The sequence below is a fragment of the Fukomys damarensis genome, unplaced genomic scaffold (genome assembly GCF_012274545.1).
Source record: "Fukomys damarensis isolate Sample0158 unplaced genomic scaffold, DMR_v1.0_HiC HiC_scaffold_15, whole genome shotgun sequence".
Lineage (NCBI taxonomy): Eukaryota > Metazoa > Chordata > Mammalia > Rodentia > Bathyergidae > Fukomys > Fukomys damarensis.
In genome coordinates this window covers 57154923-57178066 of record NW_022900927.1, presented here as the reverse complement: position 1 = coordinate 57178066, position 23144 = coordinate 57154923, and the positions used below count along the sequence as shown (strand labels likewise).

The following is a 23144-nucleotide window of genomic DNA, read 5'->3' as shown; positions in this document are numbered from 1 at the left end:
TTTATAATATTTTCTAACTCTTGCAAGATGATCTCTACTGGACACGTGGAACAATACCCTAATTTTCTCTTAGACCCTGTTGACATCTTCATATTAGTTAAACCCGGTGTGTTCATTCTTAGGATAAAACAGTCTTGGTGGTATGTTAGCCAGTGATGTTCAGAACCAAAATAAGCACAGTATGCATCTTGATGGTTGGTTTTTAGGACACATTCTTAATGTGTTTTTGACTACAAGCCAAACCTCTTTTTACATTTTTTAAAAGAAAAACTATAACCAAACATATTTAAGAGCTAGTTATTTTTTAGACTAATTACATGTTTTCTGCAATATTTTAGTATTAATTATCTTAAAATACATAGTTTGTAATAAGTGGTAAAATGTTAAAAATATCTGTTCAAGTAGTTTATATTATTAAAGCTTCCTTTTTATTATAATAATAATTCTCACAGGTAAAAAGACTAGAAAACAAGAGCTCTGCTGTTTCTCTTTAGCCTGAGTTGCTTGAAATAATACTTAATGACCTTATAATAAACATTGCTGCTTCTTGGGTTGCAGGATTGCTGGTAGTATGAACTGCTGTACCACACTATTACTTATTCTCTGTATGTGACACAGAGATTTCATGAACAGCGTTGGCAGAGATTTTACATCTGTTCCAGTTCATCAACTGGTTCTATGTGACACATTCTTTCCTTTGGAGTTTAGTGGGGTTTTTTGTTTTACTTTTTTAAATCCCTGAAAGCTTATAAGATAGGTCATGCACATACGTAGCCGATGGCAGAATAAGTTGTTATGAGTGTGTCATAATAATTTTTGATCTTCTTGCACATGCTATAATGAGTTTATAAAGCCAAAATGGTCTTTGTCTTATGTCAGATAATGGCAGTACTGGTATGGAGTATGAGGAATATAGTTTATTTCCTTGAGTAAATTCTCTTTGGATCAATTTTTGATCTCCTGTCTCTTGTTTAATCATGTGTATGACCACAGTTCTATTATTTGTGCATTATATATATCACTGGTACATATTCTTCTTCCTTCCAAATAGATTTTGAGTTAATAGTTCTGTCGTTTTGATAACTGAGCTGGTGCACTATGAAATTTTAAACTCAGTTATAAATTATTAATATAATTATAATTCACATTACTGCATGTATTTATTTAACCTGGATGTTTGCACACTGACAGATGGATTGAATCCAGGGAAAGATGAATCCTGAATTTGTAGTCATTGTGTTAAAAATAGGTTGAAAGTTTGCAAACTTGGTTGATTTAAGACTGCTGACCTTAACTTACTGTAACTTTCCTTAAGTATGAAATGAAATGTTTGCACAAAACAATTTATAAACTGAAGTGTATTTTTCTGAAGTATCTTTAATGAAAAAGAATCAGTTCATCAGATTTCTTTTAGCTGAAAAGCTATTAAATGTTTAATTATTTTAAAAAATAGCAAAAATTAATCCATCTCATTTCCTCAGAAAGTTAAATATAGAACCATATAACCCAGCAATTCCATTTCTGGGAATATACTCAGAAGAATTAAAGCATACATTCAAACAAATCAAAATTTTACTGCTTAAATAATTTTTAAGAACTGTATTGGATACTTTGTGCTCTAATGAGTCTGATTATTTAATGGTTATTATATTAAGAATTCCAAACTTGGACAATAATTTCAGAGCCTGTATATTAATGCATGCTTAAATACTTCTGTTTTATTCACTAAGTCAGTACATGGAACAGTAGTATGAAAACAATCTTCAGACATATTAAAAAAAATAAACTGATAGGTTACATTAGTAGTTTGGTGATAACTTTGATTATATGAATTGGATGGGTAAGTTCTTAGACTAATTTTCTATAAATATTTTTTCATAGAAATTATTTTAACTTTAGTATTTGTATCAGATAGCCAAAGAAGTGAAGCTAAATGTAATGATCTCTGTTACAGCATTTTGTTCTGTTTTCTGTTTTGCTTTCTCAATCCTCCTCATGTGATCCTGAATCTTGGGCTGGCGATTTTGGATATTGTGAACCACAGAGCCTATTGTGAAGAATGGCAGACCTCCAACGTCTCACAGTGTGCATTCCTTCCTCCACCAGTACACAGGGTCTTTCAAGAAGCCCCCATTGCGGAGACCCCACAGTGTTATTGGAGGCAGCCTTGGCTCCTTCATGGCAATGCCCAGAAATGGAAGCAGATTAGGTAATTTGATTATTGCTCTGCTATACTTCACTTTTTCACTATAGGACAGGTACATATTTATATTTACTTTTCTGGAAGTCAGTGGACCTTTATTATCTGATTTCTCTGTCAGATGAAAACCAAGAATAGGAAGGATAGCAGAAAGAGAGATAGTTCTAAAGAGTAGTAGTGCTGACACAGTGGAGAAGTATAGTAATTGGACACCTGTCCAGCAGAAAGAAAACAGACCCTGTAAGAGTGGATACAGAATTTCAAGATGAATGGTTGCTTAGGTTGGTGCTTAATTTAGGGTCTTACCTCGGTAACTTCACATCATCACCATCTCATGGAACAGTACAATAATTAGATTATCACTTGAGTTGTTACTCTTATCACTGTGTGCTTTTAAATATCCAGAGAAAACACGTACCTGCAATTATTTATGAATGATTATTTCTCTGATCTTTTTTGTTAGTTTCTTATTTATCACGTTTTGATTTTAAAAACCCTTTTAAATGTAGCTACTTTATTGTCTCTTTAGATAATTATATTTCCTGAATTTCCTGTGCATTTTATTGTACTGCTTGCTTCATTTCCTGCCATGGTAGATTGTTTCTTGAAGTGGTATGTTAATCTGGGAGTGCAGGCTTATCCACTGTGAAGTGGTGTCCGTGGGAAGTGTGTGCAGCCTTTATTCCTGGGGGTGCAGCCCTACAGAGTGGTGTGCTGGAATCAGTTCACAGTGGGTCAAGAGAGATGATTGTTAAATTTTCAGGAGTTTTGCAAGCTGGCTGTTCATGATATATAAGCCTACACTTACGTAAGCCAAAGTAAAGCAAAGGCAATGAATACTCAAAGCAATATTTCCTGATTTTTTTACCATTTTCTACTATCATCTATGAGGTGAAGGTTATTTCTGTTGTAGCTCTCTGTAGTCAGAATACTATGTCAAGTGCTCCACTGCCCATTTCTTCTGCATGTTGAACATTCTGCACCGCTGTGTTGGTAGCTTGAAATAGACCTGGAGGGACTGTTTCCCTCATGAAATCAGAATATAATGTAGATGAGAGGGGCTTATTGCTTTGTTGATTGAGTAGAGCATAGGCTGGTTAGTAAATATTTTAGGTTTTATGGACCATAGTCTCTTGCATATTCTTTTTCTTTGGTAGGAAAGTCTCTTAAAAATGCAAAACATAGTTTTAGTTCAGTGACCAACATCCATTGTTGTTAGGCATCATATCATGCATCATGTGTGTTCTGGGAGGCTGAGCCAGGAGGATCTCAAGTTCAAGTCCAGCCTGGGCAACTTAGCAAGATCCTGTCTCAGTAAGAAGAGAGAAGGGCTGGAATGATCCTCAGTGCCAAGGCCGGAAGGGTTCAGTTTCCAGTATCCAAACAAAACAAAACAACAAAACAAAAACAAACCAAAAATTGAAGCATCCTTTCTCGTTCTAGATTTAAGAAAGCGATGTTGAAAATATTAGCAATGGTGGTAAAATTTAAAAGTGTATCATATCTGAAGTTCTTACAGTTGTGTGAACAGCCCCAAAATTGAACAAGTAAATATTCTTCTAGTTCTTAAAAAATCACCATCTGAGTCTGCAAGGCAGTTCCTTGCCCCACTGACAAATAAGTAAAGCTCTGTGACACAGCCATCATTGTTTCACTTTTGTCCTAGAGGAAACAACTAAAAACCAATAGAAGTTTTAGAACTATCCGTGTTGGTTAATGACGCGATTTCTTGGTTGAGTCTAATGGTACACAGTGTTTGTACTGAGATTAGTAAATTTCCTTTTTAACCCATATACAACAGGGATTTAAAAAAAATTCTGCCCTGTATGTTTTCAATGCTTGGCACTTTTAAGAGTTGGGCCTTTCTATGAGAAAGTGTCAGTTACCTCAAGTACCGAGGGTTTCTTCTTTAACCCCAGAGTGGCACCTAAACCCAGATGTCTTCACATCACCTCAGAAACCCCTGCCAAGAAGGTGGCTGGGTCTGTGCAGAGGAGCTTTGGGTTTTCAGCTCTCTGTGTGTTTTTACTTCCTGGGTCTCACCCATACATTTTGCAAATTTAGCTATACATTTTCAGTTATTATATTTAGTAAACATTTCCTTGAAGAAGGAAAATTTTCAGATTTTACTAGAAATGGAAGGCTTAGTTCATTGTCTTTTAATGTTTAGAAATGTGACAGAAAAGAATATGTGACCTTCGGGCTGGGGATTTAGCTCAGTGGTTCCGCTGCCTGCCTCACAAGCACAAGGACCCAAGTTCGATCCCTGGTACCAAGGGGGGAAAAATGTGACCTTAGATTCATTAGGTGCCAATTTTAGGAGATTAGTAGTCACTCACTAATACATTGACTATTGCTACGTTAATTTTGTTCAGATCTCACCATAAAATTTCTCCAGAAATCTCTGTAGAGTTGAAATGTATTCTGTTACCATATGCAACTGCTTATAAATAGGAATTGGAATTTTCTCGGTACTAAGTCACTGTGCCCAAAATACAGAAATAATATTAATTTACTGTAAGACCTTTGAGAATTCAGTCTTTCTTAATCTAAGTACATCTCTTATTTTTGCAAGTACTGCTCATTAAGTTTAAATTTATATTTATCATATAGCATTTCATTTGAAAAAGAGGTCTAGTTATCCAGTCCATTCCCTGATATTTAGGTAATCTTCATTTCACTGAACATTGAGCACCTTCTAAATGCCAGGCGCTTTAAGTTCTGAGAATCAAATGCTCCCCGCAAGGGTCCCAAAATGTGATAAAAAATCATGTGAACCGAAAAGTGCTCTTCAGTGCAGCAGGTGCTGGTGTAAAAGCCACTGCGTCTGAGATTAGAAAAGACTTAGCTGGATGGTGACATTTGAGCACAGTTTTTGAAGAATAAATCTGAGTTTTCCAGGATAATATAATGGGAGGGAAAACGTATGTTAAGACACTGCAGCACGAAGCAACCCAAGACTCTCAGGAATACAGAGAGGAATAATAGTAAGCCATGACTCTAATTTCTAGCTTTTATTTCTAATGGGCTACGCTTGGTAGATGAGTTAAAGAACAACAAATGCAAATATAAAAACACATGTAAATATGTTTGTTTTTAATCTTCTATTGAATTAATCTCCCCTCTCTCTACTTCCATTTAACTTTTATCTCTATTAAAATATATAAAATAACCCATCTTTAATTGTAATATAAATAGGTTCCTCTCAGTAGATTTTTGAGCTTTGAGAAATTATAAATTCGTTTTTATAGTTTATGCAGAATAGATATTCAGGGACCTCCCTCTCCCGCCATACACACATACTCCTTTCCACATACTGAGAACTGAACACAAGGCCCTGTCTGCCTGTCTGCCTGTCCGTTCATCCATCCATCCATCCATCCATCTATCCATCTATTTAGAGACAGAGTCTTGCTAAGTTGCCCAGGTAGGGCTCGAACTTGTGATCTTCCTGCCTGAACTTCCCAGAGTGCTGGGATTACAGATGTGCACCACCATGCCAAGTTCAGTGAATAATTTTTGAGATGTTTTAACCTTGGGGGTTGGGGAGGGCAAGCTGCATTAGCAGCTTTAAAAAAGTTTTAAAAAGAATATTCTATGGACTGACTCCACTTGTCTATGGACCCAATGATATATAATTTAATTGAAAGAATACTGACTAAATGAGAGGTTAAAGACCAAGTTTCTTTTCTGCTCTGCTTTTAATCCTTATGACCTTCTAAAAGTCACTTAACTTTTCAAGTCTCAGCTCTCATATCTGGAAAATAGAGAAATGACTAATTCTCAAGTATTTCCAGTCCATAATTTTACTCAGGGTCTTAGCTACATTTTTGTTGCTGAGACAAAAACTTGACACTCAAAGTTAAAGGAAGACAGGTTTGTTTGGCTCACACTTTGTAGAGGTTTCAGTTCATAGTTGGCTGGCTCCAAGGCAGGGTGGCAGGCAGAGGGGCATCGCAGAGGAGAATAGTTCATGGCTAGCAGGCGGGCGACAGCAGACAAGGAACCTTTACAGCTTCTTTCTGCCCCTTTTATGTTCTGTCTAGGCTACCGGGATTAGGGCAGCGCCAAGCGAGTCAGTGGACTGATTTAATAATGACACATCCTTAGTCCCAGCATCACACACTCCAGATCGAGCCACCTCTGAAAAAGTACCACTTATGACTACATGAGACTTGGGGGAAATCTAGACACAAGCCATAACATTCAACTTTTGGTGAAACCTTAAATGCTAGTTCTTTCATCATTTTTCATAATTCGAATATAAAGGTGTTCCTTACTATTTTAAGACAGTTTGGATTATGTCTTGATCTATTAATCTCACACCTATGACTTAATGCTTTAATTTTTGCATGTTGACTGTAGGTGTTTTACCTGTAGTGAACATAAATTATATGATATAGTAGGATACATCTTCTTTAAGGTGAATTGTGTCCATTTTCTGATGTAGATATTGTCCATGAGAATCTAAAAATGGGATCAGATGGTGAGAGTGACCAAGCTTCTGGGACGTCATCTGATGAAGTCCAGTCACCTACAGGTGTTTGTCTCAGAAATCGTATCCATAGGCGGATCTCAATGGAGGTAACCATCTAAAAAATACACATATACCTTTGTATGTATAAGCTAACATATATGGACAAATTCCATCTGAAAATTCTTATAATGGCACGTGATATTGTTAGACTACTGTTTCTTTGCATTACTGTATTATATTCTGAATATTTCCTTTTTTCTAATTAATATCTCAAAGCATGTATATGTTAATTACAGTTGTTTATAGTCTACAAAACACTGTTTTAGATTCCTTGTAAAGGAAAAGTGAATTTTTAAAAACTATGGAAATACAGAATGGCATGTTAGCAGAGTCTTCTTTTCAGAAAATAGTGATTTTAAGTGTATCTCTTTGAGATTCATATGGTGCTTTCTGGGGGATGGGGCGGAAACTGGGCATTGAACCCAGGGCTTTTGCAATTTATTTTTTAAATTTTGAGACAAGGTCTCACAAAATTGCTCTGTTACCCAGGCTGGGCTCAAACTTCAGTCCCCTGCCTCAGCCTCCTAGAGGGTTTTATTTCATATTTCAAGACATATGTATAAAATAGACACCAGATCCCCCAGATATCCCCCCCCAGCTTTGTAAGTATGGGTACCATTTCCTTTGTGATTCACTGTATCTATACATCCCTGTAGCACATTTTAAGTTATTTCTCCATGTAACAGAATACAAAATGCATTCCCTCTTTTCTTTACCAGTGTTAACAACTTTGCAGACAGAAAGTGATTATGACTGTTACCATTTTAGTATGACGGTAGATTAAAATTGTGTTCTGCAAAAACATTGAATATGTCATAGAATAAAAGTCTTTTATAAAAATTATTTTCCAGATAATGATAATTAGAGTATCTGTCCTGTTGGCTGATAATGTTTTCCTTGTTATGATAATATTTTCCTTGTTAAAAGATTACTTCAAGTTAAGCAAAATAATATTACTTTTCTAAATGATAAATTTATATTTTCAACTCTTGGCATCATCATAGTGTCTATATAACTGTATAGATTATATCACAGTTATACAAAATATCCCTTATTTTTCTTTATAACATGTCATCTTGTTGTATCTATAAAATAGAGTTAACATTAGGGTCTATATCTGGACTAATTCTTTCAATGAGTTGTATTTGTTTTCCCAAAGGTGACAAAATACGGATTGTATTCTTTTTAGTTTTAGTATCTGGAAGGACTCTTTTATCTCTCTCATTTGCATGTGAGTGTGTGTGTGTGTTTGTGTGTGTGTGTGTGTGTGTGTGTATACACACATATGCATGCATGCAGACAATCCCTGAATTAACATGATTCATTTGATGAGTTTCATCTTTACATGGTACAAAATCAATATGTGTTCAGTAAATTCTGTACTTCACATTTTGAATTTTGATCTTCTCCTGGCCTAGTGATGTATAGTACTCTCTTGTCTTGTTGGGCAGTAGCATTCCCACAGCCCTGCCTTGATGTCATTGTTCAGGAAGTTAGATATATTAAATACATTCTGGACTCATCCATATTCTCAACTTAAAATAGATTTTTCAGGAGTTAACCCCATAACAAGTGAAGGAATATCTGTTCTCTAATTTAGAATGTTTTTAGATATTTTTCTATTTATATTTCTAAATGAATTTTAGACATGTTGTTCTGAAAATACTGTGATTTGTTTTTTTTTGGTTATGAAAAATACATAAAATTAATAAGGTAAAAATCAGTATTTAGTCTTACCATCTAGGAACGTGGTGTGCCTTCTTAAATCTTATGTATCTCAATATTTATACATTTCCTGTACATGGTTTGATTATTATGAATAGAAAGGATTTCTTTTTATATATTTATGCTTCTTGATTTGATCACAGAGGCACAATCCCTTTTCACATTTCTCCCAGCTCACTTTCTATAATTAAATGGAATAAAAATAAAGAAGTATATTAATTCTTTTACCATATTGTATACAAAATCATATATTGAGTTGTTTATTTAAATAGATGACATTTTGTGGTAGTCTTTGCCTGTTTGTACTCTATTTTTTTCTACTCTAATTTCAAAGTAAATTACCAACGAAAGAATTCAGAAATAACTGGGTCCTTTTAATTATTTCTGTAAAAACTGTATACCTTTGCTTATAGTAAATAATTTTACCTTCAGTATGTGATATATAATTAATGTGGGTAACTTTGCAACTGCAATAAAACTTTCATTACTTATCACTGAAAAGTATTATAGTATAAAGCCAATGAATTAAAAAGTCTTTTCTGTTTTTGATTACCTAAGTTTTGTTTGTTTCCGTTTTTTAGGATTTAAATAAGCGGTTATCCCTACCTGCAGATATCAGAATACCTGATGGATATCTTGAAAAGTTACAAATCAGTAGTCCACCGTTTGATCAACCAATGAGCCGAAGGTCTCGTAGAGCTTCCTTAGTAAGTTTTTGGTCTCCTGTATCTGCGTTATTTAATTTTCTGAATTAAACATTTTATTTTTTTATTTCTTAACGTGTTTTGTAGCAAGTTCTCTAACACTAAGTTATATACTCAGTCCTTAATTTTTTATATATAACTTGGATAGCCAAAATTAGTATTACCTTCTAGAGGTTATCATTTTCCATTCTTAAGAATTCTTTAAGCTCTTATGATGCTTGGATATTAATATAGGGCTTAAACTATTTTAGTTTTGGTAAATTTTATTGATAAATATGCTAGATATACAGAATATGTACTAGATCTGTCTCCTAGATATATGTACCAGATACACAAATATATATTAATACATAGACTATATTTTACAGTGCAGTAGTACTCTAACCATATTCATATAAAACAATGTGTTTTTGCAGTGTTAACACAGCCGTGTAACCAATACCCTTGTGAATAAAAGAAAATTTCAAATGCCCCAGAAGCTTCCTTTTATTACCTTTCTCTTCCTTGATACTCACTTCCTCAACTGTAGCTGTAACCCCTGTCTTCAAATGCCAAAGATTAGTTCTGATCATATGGGCCACATTGTTTTCATTGTATTATTTTTATAGTTAATTTTAATGCCTGAACCATTTTTATTCACAGTTATGTACACATTCTCATTTTTTAAATAGATAATATTTTCTGATTATTCTTAAACTTTTGAACTTTGTATAATTACAAATATATAAATATACTAAGATACCGTTTATATAATATATGGAAATGCATATTTACACAAAGTTTTTATAAATATGTATTCCTGTATGTATGTATGTATACAAAATATAAAAATTGGTTTCTTTTGCTGTGTTAAGTTTGTGAGCTCGGTCTATGTTGTTGCAAGTAGGTGTACATTATTTGTTCTTGTTCCTCTGTATAAGTGGTCATGCTTTGGAGGGGGTGCATTATATACTTTATATATTCTCTTGTTGTTGGGCGTTTGGCTTATAGCTTTTGATTTGACCATTACCAAGTTATGGTCCTGTTACCATTCCTACACATGTTTTTTGGTCAGCATATGTAAACATTTCTGTTGGGTGCATATCTCAGAGTGGAATTATTGGATCATGTTATATGTGTATGTTCAGTTTTTCTACCAACTGTCGAAGTGGTAGTACCAACTTATACTCATCACCAGTGTATGATATTTCTAGTTGCTCTTTTTGTCTTTGCCAACTTTTGTTGTCTTTTTCCTCTTCTCTTTTTTTTTTTTGACTTTTTAAGACAGGGTCTCACTGTGTAGTTGAGATCCTCCTGCCTCAGCCTCCCAGGTGCTGGGATTACAGGCATGCACCACCATGCCCTACTAATTTTAGCTTTTATTGTAAATAGTGGTCTCATTATGGTTTTATTCTGCATCTCTTTGATGACTAAATTGAACACTTTCAAATATCTTTGTTGGTTATTTAGACATTTTGTGAATTGAATACCCAAATCTGTTGTCTCTTTTCTACTGGGTGTTCTTCCTTTTTCTTACTGATTTAGAGGAATTAGTTTTATATTCTCCATGAAGGAGTCTTGTTAGTTTTATGTCTTGGGAATGTCTTCTAGTATACAGCAGTTGTCCCAGCACTTTATGGAAACGAGAGCTTTCTGTGTTGCGTGTCACCTTTGACATAAATTCAGTCAGTTGCATATGTGAGCATGTCTTTGGGTGATAGTCCTGTACTAGAGATACATTCCAAGTACTGTTGGACAGAAGAGGCAGCAAGTGAAATGTCAGTGAATCACAAGCTCTCAGAGGATGTTACACTTGTACTAATTTTTGTTTAGATAAGATACTTTGAAGTAAAGTTACTTTATTCGGTGTACAGCCTATGAGCACATTCATTAACTGTAACACCAGTCGATTTTGTTATAGGTCTGTGATCATTGTAATTTTTCATCACTGCTTAAAACTTAGATAATTTTGTCACTTGATTTTCTGGTCAAAGATTTTCTTCTTTCTTTTCTTTCTTTTTAATTTTTTTTTTAATTCAGGGTCTCACTATGTGGTTCAAGCTGGTCTTGAACTCACTATGGTAGTCAGCCAGGCCATGAACCTGTAGCCATCCCCCTGCCCCTGCCACAGCCGCTTGATCGTTGGGATTGCATGAGTGTGTCACCATCCCCCAAAAGTTTTCTTTGACTATTGATTTTTATGGGCCCTTAGGATAAATTTTGAAATTGTGTTTGTTCTGATAGAAAAGTATGATTTAATCACCAGGCAGTTTTTCTTTTTTTTTTTTTTTCATTCTATCTGTCCTGTCTGTCCCATCCCATCCTGTGTATTAGACAAGGAACCTCCCACCTGCTAAGCAAGCACTGTGCCACTGAGCTGCACTCCCCTGCTTTCATCACACAGTTCTTAACACTGTCATCTAAGAGCTTTTTTTGGGGGGGTCTACATGAAATTAAGGAAAACAGTGCACTCTAATGAATGTTAAGTAGTTGGAATTTTTATTATGGTTGTCTGTTCTACCATCTTCCCTTGTTTTTTGGTTTTGAAATGGTTTGTATATCACAAACAAGTTATGCCAGCTGTTTTGGGTTTTATCTCTGGATCCCCTTTATTCTTCACCTACCTTATTGAAAGCACATTGTTTTGGAATATATTAGAAAATTACTCTTTAAAATGAAGATCTGTGCCCTAGGTATATATTTCAAAGCAGTTAATGGGGGGGGGATGTGTGAGGGATAGGAATAGATGGATGGTTAGGATGTTCATCATTTTTTACATGTGTTAGAATTCATGTTTCTATAGACCATATATTCTTTAAATAAATAAAAAGTAAATTATTTTTTAAGGAGGTCAGTTCTCCTTGGAATAATCTTGAGATTAATAGAGAAATTCGAACTCTAGGATTTGTATATGAATAATGTGAAGGTTAGGGATAGATTAAAACCAGTTGAGAAAAGAAAAGTAATCTTACATGTTTTAGTTCATGTTTCCGTGGATTGTATAGTATATTTAAAGATAATTTCTCAAGTTCAAATATAAAATTTTACTCTTATCTTTCTAAAGGCATAAAACTTAGTTTGTTGCTTTTTTATTTCCAATAGCAGTATAGAATAAGTAGAAAAATAAAAATGACATGAAACATTTGGTTGCATGGGAAATAAGAAACAAGTTGTAGAATTTTGTTTTGCTCAAGTCAGAAGGATGACTGATTGAATGTACTATAAATTCATGATAGTCAACCTCAAATAGTCTCAATATTGCCTGTCTACCCCACTGTCTTTCTTTGATTAGTTCTTCACCTTGTATCTTAGAGATGATGTGTTCTCCTGCGTGATGAAAGAGTTACAAGCTATGAACCAAAAACTCATTTTCTGAATAACAAGCGTGTAAATCTACTATACTTCCTCTATTCTTTTTTCTTCTAATACTGAAAAGTTCTGCCTCTTCCTATCTCATCTTCTCAGGATGCTTAGAATATCTGTTATCCCTATTTACATACTCCTATATTGATCTTCCTTTCTTAACTTACTCTTTCTCTTGACTCTACTTAAACTATTAATTTTAGTTTTAGGTTTACAGAAAAACCACAAGGATTGTTTAGTGATTTCTTATGTACCACATTTCAGTTGCCCCTATTATTAATGTTTTATGTTACTTTAATACATTTGTTACAACTAAGTAACCAGCATCGCTATTAAACTCCACATTTTATTCACATTTCATTCGTTTTTTACTGACATCCTTTTTCTGTGCCAGGATCCTATCCAGGACACCACATTACGTTTAGTCATCATATCTCATGTTAAAGAGAATGGTTATTGAATCAGTAAAGGGGTATTTAATATTCATTTATGGTTGATGATAAGTAAAATATTCTACTTCTCAGCATGGTTAACATATTTAGGAATTAGATTAATAGGAAAGCCTATATGCAGATGATCAGGATTCACCTGAAAGCTTTGTTGCACTTAAAATAATGACATACCCAGCAGTTTTTGTCTCATTATATTAAAATTATAGACTATATATTTCAAGACTTTACTCCTTACCAGACAGTAAGTTTGGATCCCTCACTCATGGATTTACCAATATAGATCATACAGAGACTTTTCTTATTATTAATAAAAGTAAATGAACAAATTAGGGTATCCAGTCATGTCTCTCAAAATAGTAAATATATTATGGAGTGTGGAAGTGAGGTTCAGAGTCCACATACAGTGTGCATTTGGCAGAGTAAGTACAGAGTAAGTAAGAATCATGATAATGGTAAACAGCGAGTTTTGTAAGACAGAGTGACTAAGTGGTATTGAGGGTCTCAGTCTCTTTTCTGCCCCCACGTCTGAGGGGTAAAACCCATTGCTGTATGAAACAGCCACTCGGTAATTCTCACAGGGAGATGGAAATGGGTGCTCAAGCAAACCTTCCTCCGCCCCCAGTTTCTCACATACGTAATTTCCTTTTGACATGGTGCCTGTGGAATACTGGATGTACTTCACTTGCTTTTAAACTAAATCAGAACTGCATCGCCAGCATGTTCACACCTCTTTCTGTGATCCAGTACTTAATGCTTGCTACCACTTACAAGTTACACTGATTTATAAGTAAACCTTTTGTAAGATCATTTATTTTATGTATGTGTATTTTTCATATTCATGCGGTCTTGCCAAAAGAGTCATCTGAACAGGAATTTGCTGCCAGAAAGTGAAGTATTTTCTTGGAACAATGAAGTATCAGGAAAAATAATGATCCTCATTTGTCTGGAAAGCAGAATTAAGACAGTTTATATATCAAAATACAAAGCTTATTGTGCATTTTCTTTAGCTGTTATTTCTAGGTGTTTTCCTGAAATTGTTGCAGTTCCTAAGTATTCTGAAGTATTGTAAGGTAGAACTCAATTCTGGATTGTGAACTCAGGAGAGCGGGAGTCATATCTGTCATCTTCACTGTCTACTCAGCACCTAACCTTATGCTTGGAAAACTTAGTTGAATAAATGGGCTTTGTGCTCTGTCCTCTGAATGATTTCTGTAGGAGCACATGTCAACAAGCTAGTCATTGTATCTATTGTTAATCTCACCATGTTCCGCAGATGAAAGTGCAGGCCAATTTTCCTAAGATTTCCATTTAAGTATTCACTAATTCTTTCGATGTAATCGTTAAATTCTTAAGGTTGGAAATTATTAAAAGTGGGGGCGGGGTGGTTTGCTTTACTCTTGACTTAGGATCTAACGAACAATTCACTACTGTAACTGGGTCTTTGGCTCGGTTCTCTGGCTGCCTGCATGGGTGGAATTCAGTAGTGCTATTTATTTCAGGGGTCAGTTATTCAAATATAAATTCATAATTATAATCATATTTCATAATTATTGCCCCGTAGACTTTCTTTTTTAGATATGTATTTTTATTTTCCCCTGGCACATTTATGCAGTACAGTGTGACATTCTGGTACATTGTACAACGTGTGATGATCAGGTCAGAGTAACTGACACATCTGTCACCACAGACATTTATCATTTCTTCGTGTTGGGGGCATTCAGAGTCCTCTCCCCTAGCTATATGAATATCGTCAGCTACAGTAAAGCACATTTTCAGCATATTCTAAAAATGTTGCCAGATTTCATTCTCTGAGCAGTGACTGTAATAATAAATGTTTAATGCGTCCCATAGAGTTCCTTCCCTTCCCTGTTTCTGTTGTTGTTGTTATTTCTGGGTTTGTGTTGTTGTTGTTTTGGAGTTGCTAGGGCCTTCACACTGAGCTACTTCCCCTGCCCTTTTAAAAAATTTTTATTTTAAGACAGAGTCTCTCTAAGTCACCAAGTTGCGAGGACTTGAGCTTAAACTTTTAATCTTCCTGCCTACAATTGTGAGCCACCTTGCCTGGCAGTTTATTTCTTATATACATTATATGATACAGTAATCTCTAAAACATTTTTATCTTTACAACCATTAATTTATAATCAGTCTTCAGAGCCAACCTCCACATTTTTGGTGGGCTATTTTCCAGTATTTTCCGTATTAAAATTTAATACTTCACCTATATTTGGAAAGTTATCTTTCGCAGTTTTACCTGATTATTCTGTGTAGTAAAAGTCAAGAAGTTAATACTGAGTCTCATACAAGACAGTACCTGGGTGGATAGTGTATGATGAAGTCCCAAAACATCATTCTTCTTATTTAGTTGTTTTCATGAAAAATATCATATACATAAGAAAAAAAATGAAGAGTACGAAAAGAAGCAGTTTTCATTCATTCAGTAATACTGCCTGTGACCAAAGTTTTAACTTGTAAAACATGAAGTACTGTTGGATATGCAATTTTCCATATGACTTTTAATGCATGTGTCATTGTAACAGGATTAAAAACCCTTCCTTTGAGGGTCCTCTGCTACTTATGTCCATTCAGCATTGAACAGTTTATCATTCTATTGTGCAAAGTGTTTTAAGTGATACCAAGTCTTAAGTATATTTTTATTTTATTTGGAAGCTCCAGAAGAATTTCATGTTTGATCCTGACTATAATTTGGGGACACTGGAGATTGAACCCAGGGCCTTTGCACTGAACTACCCAGTCCTCTTTCTCTCTTGGTCTCTGTCCCTGACCCTGTCTCTCTACCTCTCCCTGTCCCTCTCCCTTCCCCTCTTCCCCTCCCCCCTGGAGGAAGGGCTTTCCTGAGTTGCTGAGTTACCAAGTTGTGCACAAACCTACCATCATCCTGCCTCAGCCTCCCAGAGTACTGGGATTACAGACATGCACCACCACACACGGCTGTAACTGTTTTTAGTAATCTAATACAATTTAATACACCTTTGAGAACCAAAGTTATGTATTTTCTTTCACTACATTTAAGACCATTAGCATCATTTAAGAAATAAATGGATCTTTAGATTATTATTTATTGCCTTTTCTGTCTACAAAGGTGTTCCAGAAAGTAACTTTAAGGAAATTCTTACCCTTCTTCTGTGTACTTCTTTTTTAAAATTTTCTGTATTTTTAGTCTGTAATTTTATATCTCTCTATTTTTTCAAAAATCTTCTGTAGTTAAGAATTTTGTTTTGCTTCTTTTTTGTTTTTAAATAAATTGGATTTGCAGTATGTATTTATGTCTATTTAATCTACTTTATTTATTGACACTGAACAAAATAGACCAGCTTGCTAAAGGTTTAAAAACAAGGGTTTGAAAAGTCACTTTTAAACCTTTTTATTTTTTTGGCTACAATTAGACTTAATTGCTGTTTTTGTGTTTGTTGTGTCCTGATCCATAGTAGAATGCAATTTTCTAAGTTTTAAAAAAATTCTATTTTGATTGGAGAACCTGAAAAAAAATAGTTTTTTTGTTGTTTTTCAGTTCTCGCTAAGGAGTTCAAAGACTGGTGAAAGCAAATATTTAGGAAAATTATTTATTTTGCACTTTTGTTGAAAAAAAAAACAAAGTAGTCAAGTCATCTTTTATAAGGTTCTTTAGTATCATAAAATGTTCATAGCAGAATGTTAACCAATTCATATTAAACCAAATTCATATTGGACTTCAATGTTTTTGACCCTTTTAATGTTCTAAAATGGAGTATATTGTTTGACAGATGTTCAACAGTTTGATTCTAACTAGAGTTTTTTGTTTTTTTGTTTTTTTTGTTTTTTAATTCTTAAAGACTCTTTAGAGTAGAAGAGTTTTACAGGTTGAGGAAAAAAATCCTAAATGAAATTTAAGAAATAAACATTAAATTTGTAATTGTTTGTTTTCAGTCAGAAATTGGGTTTGGGAAAATGGAAACCTACATCAAATTGGAAAAGCTTGGAGAGGTAAGTAAATACTTATTTCAAAAATGTAAGACATTTTTGTTCTTTTTGCCCATCATCTGAACTCCTCTGTTACTCTTCAGTTTTTGCCAATCTGACAAAAAATAAACATTGTTGATTAAAAGACTGTGTCTTGTTTTGAAAAGTAAACGGAAAATTAGAAGGAATAGGCCCTTCAGTCCTTGAAATTATCCCATCATTTTGAGAAGTTGAGTATTTTTTATAGGCTTCTTATAATTGTATTGAAACACAAAGTATTGTGCATTCTGGGTAAGAAAATATGGATTTGTCCATTAACCTCCTTACAGTCTGCTGTCTTGCTGCCATATGGGAAACTGAGTTCAAACTTGTGAACAAATGGTATCTCTAGAGAAAAACACATCTTAGTGAAGGGTAACAGATTCTTAAGGCCTGATGTTCTTGAACTTGCTACTACGTGTAGCATTAGTGATTTAGAAACTGCCTACCTCCTCCAGTAAGAAAGAACAAGAAATAGATTAATTTAATAGATTTAGTTAAAGAGGAAGCTTAAGGGAGTTTTAAAAAACAGTAAAAGTATAAAAGATTCTGAAGAGCCTGAAAACAGGTAAATATTTTTATGATTTAACAATATAATTGTATTTTAATTTATCATGCTCAGTTAATGTTCTTTACTTCTCACACTCCATTGCAAATAAAGCACTTTTGATTTTAAAACTATTGGTCCAGTTGTTAATCTGAAATAAATTACAAAAATGTAAATTACCCTCCCTATGTTTGTGTACTTTTGAGACACTCTAGTATTACAAGAATGTGGAAGCTGCATGTTAGGGAATTGACAGTCTTTTGTAAGAAAAATTAATGCTGATTTTTGTGGAGTTTTCTTTGCAAGATATAATTTGACATGGTTCGAGGTTAGAAATTGCATAACTGGTGTTAAGACTCGTGACAGTTCTGATGTATCCTTCAAAAATATATTTTGTAGGGTACATATGCAACAGTATATAAAGGGAGAAGTAAATTGACAGAGAATTTGGTGGCATTAAAAGAGATCCGATTGGAACATGAAGAAGGTGCACCCTGTACAGCTATAAGAGAAGGTATAATATTATATAAAAATTTGAAAATCAAAGCATTATGAATATTTTTAAATAAGTAAAAAGAGTTTGGCTATAGAAACAATAAGTGACTAGAAGATATAAGTAGCTATTTAAAATGTTCATTTCTAAAAATTCAGTAGAAAGGAATGAATTATCTTATTGTATAACATAATTATATCTGATGAAATCATTAAAAACTATTGACAAGTATTTGACACGAGGAAGTATGTGTTACATAGGGAACATGGTAAGTGTAAATTAGCTGCATAGGTTAATAAATACAAGGAAGTAAACCAAAGATTTATATCAGGATATCATTTTATAAATAAAAGGTGAATTATTCAGAAGTGATTTGAGACAAATGATTAACAGTGTGGAGGAAGAAAAGGCCCTTCCACTTTTTGTTTAAATTAATTCCAGAGCCTCAGAAAGTTAATATTAAAGACAAAACAAAAGAGGGGAGGTTTAATATTGAGAACAACTTTAGATTTTATAATCAACCAAAAAACGATAAAAGAAAAGAAAAAGAAAAAAATTAATGCTACCCTCCCTTAGGTGAATTGCTCTTTTAAATTGAAGGTACAAATCTTAAATACAGTTAGTTCATATGTTTAGGTTAATTCAGATATTTGTAAAGACTTCCAAAAAACTAAAGAGACTTTTTTTCCCCTGTTTTACAGTTTCTCTACTGAAGGATTTAAAACATGCAAATATAGTAACCTTACATGACATTGTTCACACAGATAAATCTTTGACTCTGGTCTTTGAATATTTGGTAAGCATTTAATAAAAATTTAATAATTTAATTTTGCTTTAATAAAATAGCAAATTGAACTTTTCAACAGCCTCAGGGACATTAGTAATTATTGATATTTAAATGAATTATGTGAGTGATGCATCTTGTATCTTTCCTTGAAAAGCAGCTTGTTTATAAAATTAAATATTACTAAGTGACCCAGCCATCCATTCTGAAAAGTATGTATCACATAGTGAAGTGCTGTGTTTTTCAGGATAAAGACCTAAAACAGTATATGGATGACTGTGGGAACATCATGAGTATGCACAATGTAAAGGTATGTTTTTCTGTACACTTTTAAATTTTATTAAAAGCATAAATGAAATACATTAAACAATAAAATATACCAGCTTTGTAATTTTCTCCAGCATTTTAAATAGATTTTTTGTCTTCAGAATATATTTGATCAACTTCTGTTTACTACATTATATATATCGTTTTCTTAGGGTTAAACCTTTTTGTAAAACTGCTTCATTTAAAAAATTTACTTATTCTTAACATTCCTTTTATATTACAACTTATTATCCTACATGTAGAATCCATAGACTCGTATATTCTGCAGTTGAAGATAAATACAAATGATAGGTACATTATGCAAAAAGCCCCCTTTAAAGGAAGATTTTCCCTAATGTATTTTTAAAGTGGTATGTAACTTCTTCGGGTTCTCACTGAGTGAATCAGGTCAGGAACCCAGAGGTCTTACTACTGCTATGCTGGAAACACCTGTTTATATTATCAAAAGAAAAATAAGATGTTTGTGTTTTCTTAATATAACTTAAGAATTCATGCAGTGTTAAAAAGTGTTGCTGTAATAATAGTACCAGATGAAAAGTTATTAGTTGAGTAAAATCATTTGCTGTAATTGTGTTCTCATAGTAGTTAAGAACTACTTGCTTTTTGACCTGAATGGTATAGTCCAGATTTAGCAAAGATTCATTTATCCAAACTTGGTCAGCAGTTTATGAGAAACTATTTTGGAAACAAGCTGTCCCATCTGTGTATTTAAGACATTTCTAATTCTGCATGCAGTAAATTTAAATGTATATGTTTTCTTGCTTTTAAATTGTAGGTTTGGTAAATGTTAAAGTGAACCAGTTTCTGTTACTAAAAAAAGAGCTCTGATCAAATGGGTAACACATTGCTAAGAATTTTAGAGCAGGGCTTTAAATGTATTTCCGTATATATTCTGTGAATATATATGTTTCTATCATCATACATTTGTTTTGCAAGGTGTTGTGAATGTTACTTATATATGTTTTTATTTTTCCTGCTTTTATATTAGCAATAATTTGGGGAAAAAAGTCTTTAATTTTAATAATTTGATAAAGGTCCAAGGAGTTTTTATCTTTTAAACTCCAGTCTATATTGGCTACAAAAGTAGGAAATCATTTTGTTACTCACTTGTTAGAATTTTATTTATATTTTTCAAACCCAAAATTTAACAATATTTTGAAATAGTTATTTTAGAGTTTTCAAAATGCATAAATATTAGAGTCTAGAAACTCTGCTGCTTAGAATTTATTCAAGCAATCATACGCCTCATGCCTTGGCCTGTTCTTGGTGATCTAATGCCAGTTTTTCACCCGCAAGTGAAAGGTGTGTAAGGTACCTCTTGAGCCCTCTGTATTTAAATTTTGTTTTCATTAATCTCAAAGAATCAAGATAAGTTTCACATCACACCTCCACCAAAATCCACCATGAAACCTCTTCCATTAGCCTTGCAGTATTACTTTTTCAGTTACTCAGAGCACTACAGTGCTAATGCCTCTTTCTGAATCAGCAGGTTTTCAAGACTGAGTAGGAGGTGCTGAAAGTACAGTACCCAGGAGGTGGGTGATAGAAGCTGGTTAGATTATTTTTATAACAAGTAATTTGCCAGAGCAATGTAGCACCATTCTCTGTAATATACAAACTTTTCATAAAACCATCACTGCCTTATTTGGAAGTCACTGGTCCAGATCAGGTGTGGGGATTTTTGCTTATTTGTTTTTTGATTATTTGCAGGTTGGAAGGGTTATAAGTGGCAGGGACTGATTTCTTGTTAGGTCAGGATTTTAAAATAAGACTAAGCCTTAGTAAGTTGATAAGTTCAAGAGAATTGAACTGTTGCCAGTAAGACAAAGTTTCATTTTGTTTATAGTATCTCCCTTAGTAGATATTGTTAGGTCAAAAAGACAGATACTTCAATTTGAGTAATAAACTGTAAAATTCAGCAGACAGCTGTAAAAAGAAAAGGCATTGTTCTTTAAAGGATAAAATTACTTGATTTTTTTCTTTTTCTATTCTAGATCAGTTGCTTTTCTTATATCATAAATTATGTTTATGCTCATTATCTGTAAGACTGATTGTCACCTATTTGTTTCTATAGCTGTTTCTCTACCAAATTCTGCGTGGCTTGGCATATTGCCACAGAAGAAAGGTGTTGCATCGAGACTTGAAACCACAGAATCTCCTCATTAATGAAAAAGGAGAATTAAAGCTGGCAGATTTTGGTATGCAGTGATGAGATATTTACAAATACTTCCCGGTAGTTAAGTATAAAAAGAATAACCATTGTCACAGTGTGTCATCACTTTTATATGTGGGTTTGGAAATTGCTTCTGTACCCCACAGAATAAGCTATTTGACAGAATTTTTGTGGGTGGTTGATGGTGGTTGTTAGCAACCAAGACCAAAAGCCAGCAGTTCGTAGGTTGTAGTCCATAAACCTCTAGGGCTCCTGAGGTCCTTTCTCAGGAAGAGATCTCCAAAGGTAAAATATATTATCAGAATTATACTAAATGTTATTTACATCTAGTTAATATTTGCACTGATAATCCCAAAACAATAAAAAAGAGGAAAGTGCTATATCCTTAGTATATGTCAAGCAGCTTCACCAAAGTGTATAGAACTACATTCTTTTATTAGTTTCACACTTCTAGAAAAAAGTATCAGTTACAAATTTAATTAACTTTATTAAATCTCTATCCTTGAGTACATGTTTTATAAGTATTTCTTGTAGTGAATAGGAATTATACATAAAACACATTTGCTGCACACAAAAATAACGACAGAAAAAGTGTTTGTGTGATTATTTGAGTTCAAGCTGAACTAATTCCCCCACCACTACCTTTTTTTCAAGAAATTAACAGTTTTGCTTTAAAAAAAAAAAAAAAGGACTAACAGACTATGGTTATTTATTCAGACTTAGATATTTGCAGAATTTTCTTGAAAATGAATGAATCGAGCCTGTCATTTCAAGGAAAACAACAAAATACTTCTTGCCAATAATAAAATTCAAGTTTTCAGACAAAAATTAGAGTTTGAAAATTTGGATATGCTGCTTTGAGCTTCATAATTTCCCAATACCCAGAAACTTTTTAAATGAGATCAGTAGTGATATTAACAAATAGGATTTTTGGATATTATGAACATTTATAACATGTATAACTCAAGGAACCATTATTTTCCAAATTACCGGTGCATGACGATATCATAGACTCATGCATGGGTAAAAGGTTTACTTAGACTACAAGATAGTTGGGTTTTAACAAAAGTATAAGAAGTGTATTGGCATAATTTGTTACCACATAACATGTAAGATATAACTTACTTTGAGATATAACTTACTTTCATTGTTTTTTCAATCAAATGTGTATCATTTACTTTCCCTGCTTCTAATGTAGTGTCAAAGAGAACTGTCCACAGTTATCGAAAAAGACCATTAAAATGTCCCTCCTCTTTCCAATTTATATCTGTATGCGATTTGATTTTGTTCATATAGGTATAAACATATATATTGCCGTATATGTATTTGATAAGCTGTATACATATAAAATATATACATATATCCATATATATGAATATAAATACACATATGCTATATACATGTATCAAAGTAACATCACAAGATTAACTGCAAAAGCAAATATGGAATCTAGCTCTTACATTAAAATAGACTTTAAACAGATTTATAGAAATGTAAAATAGGGCCATTCTTAATAATTGGAAAAAATTGTCAAAATATGATTGTCAAAATGTTATTAATGATTGCATACATGAATGATATTTTTTCGTTATGGTGGTTTGGTCTGGTTTGGCTTGATTTTGTGTTACTAGGTATTGAAACCAAGGCCTCTTGCACTAAGCAAGTGGTCTATCACTGAAATACATCCATGAGTGTGGTATTATAAATAAGTAAATGATTTACATAGGAAATAAGTATTTTAAGTTTTTCTTGTTTTATAAAAATAATGTATACAAGTATTGAAACAACTTGGGGTCCTTAATATTTTGTTTTTTTAAATGTGTATCTTTTATTTATGTACAAAAATGATGTCTGATATAAATTT

General features: G+C 33.3%; 1 protein-coding gene across 2 annotated transcripts in view; it reads left to right on the top strand.

The window, feature by feature from the left end:
- Cdk17 (cyclin dependent kinase 17) overlaps positions 1 to 23144 on the top strand; it is a 38194-nt gene that overhangs the window by 1900 nt on the left and 13150 nt on the right. For both annotated transcript variants that reach the window (XM_010629162.3, XM_010629161.2), the window contains exons 2-9: positions 2045 to 2209; positions 6651 to 6784; positions 9044 to 9169; positions 16885 to 16941; positions 17903 to 18017; positions 18698 to 18792; positions 19028 to 19090; positions 21182 to 21305. In XM_010629162.3, coding sequence (XP_010627464.1) covers positions 2045 to 2209; positions 6651 to 6784; positions 9044 to 9169; positions 16885 to 16941; positions 17903 to 18017; positions 18698 to 18792; positions 19028 to 19090; positions 21182 to 21305 — 879 coding nt within the window. The remainder of the gene's footprint in view (positions 1 to 2044; positions 2210 to 6650; positions 6785 to 9043; positions 9170 to 16884; positions 16942 to 17902; positions 18018 to 18697; positions 18793 to 19027; positions 19091 to 21181; positions 21306 to 23144) is intronic.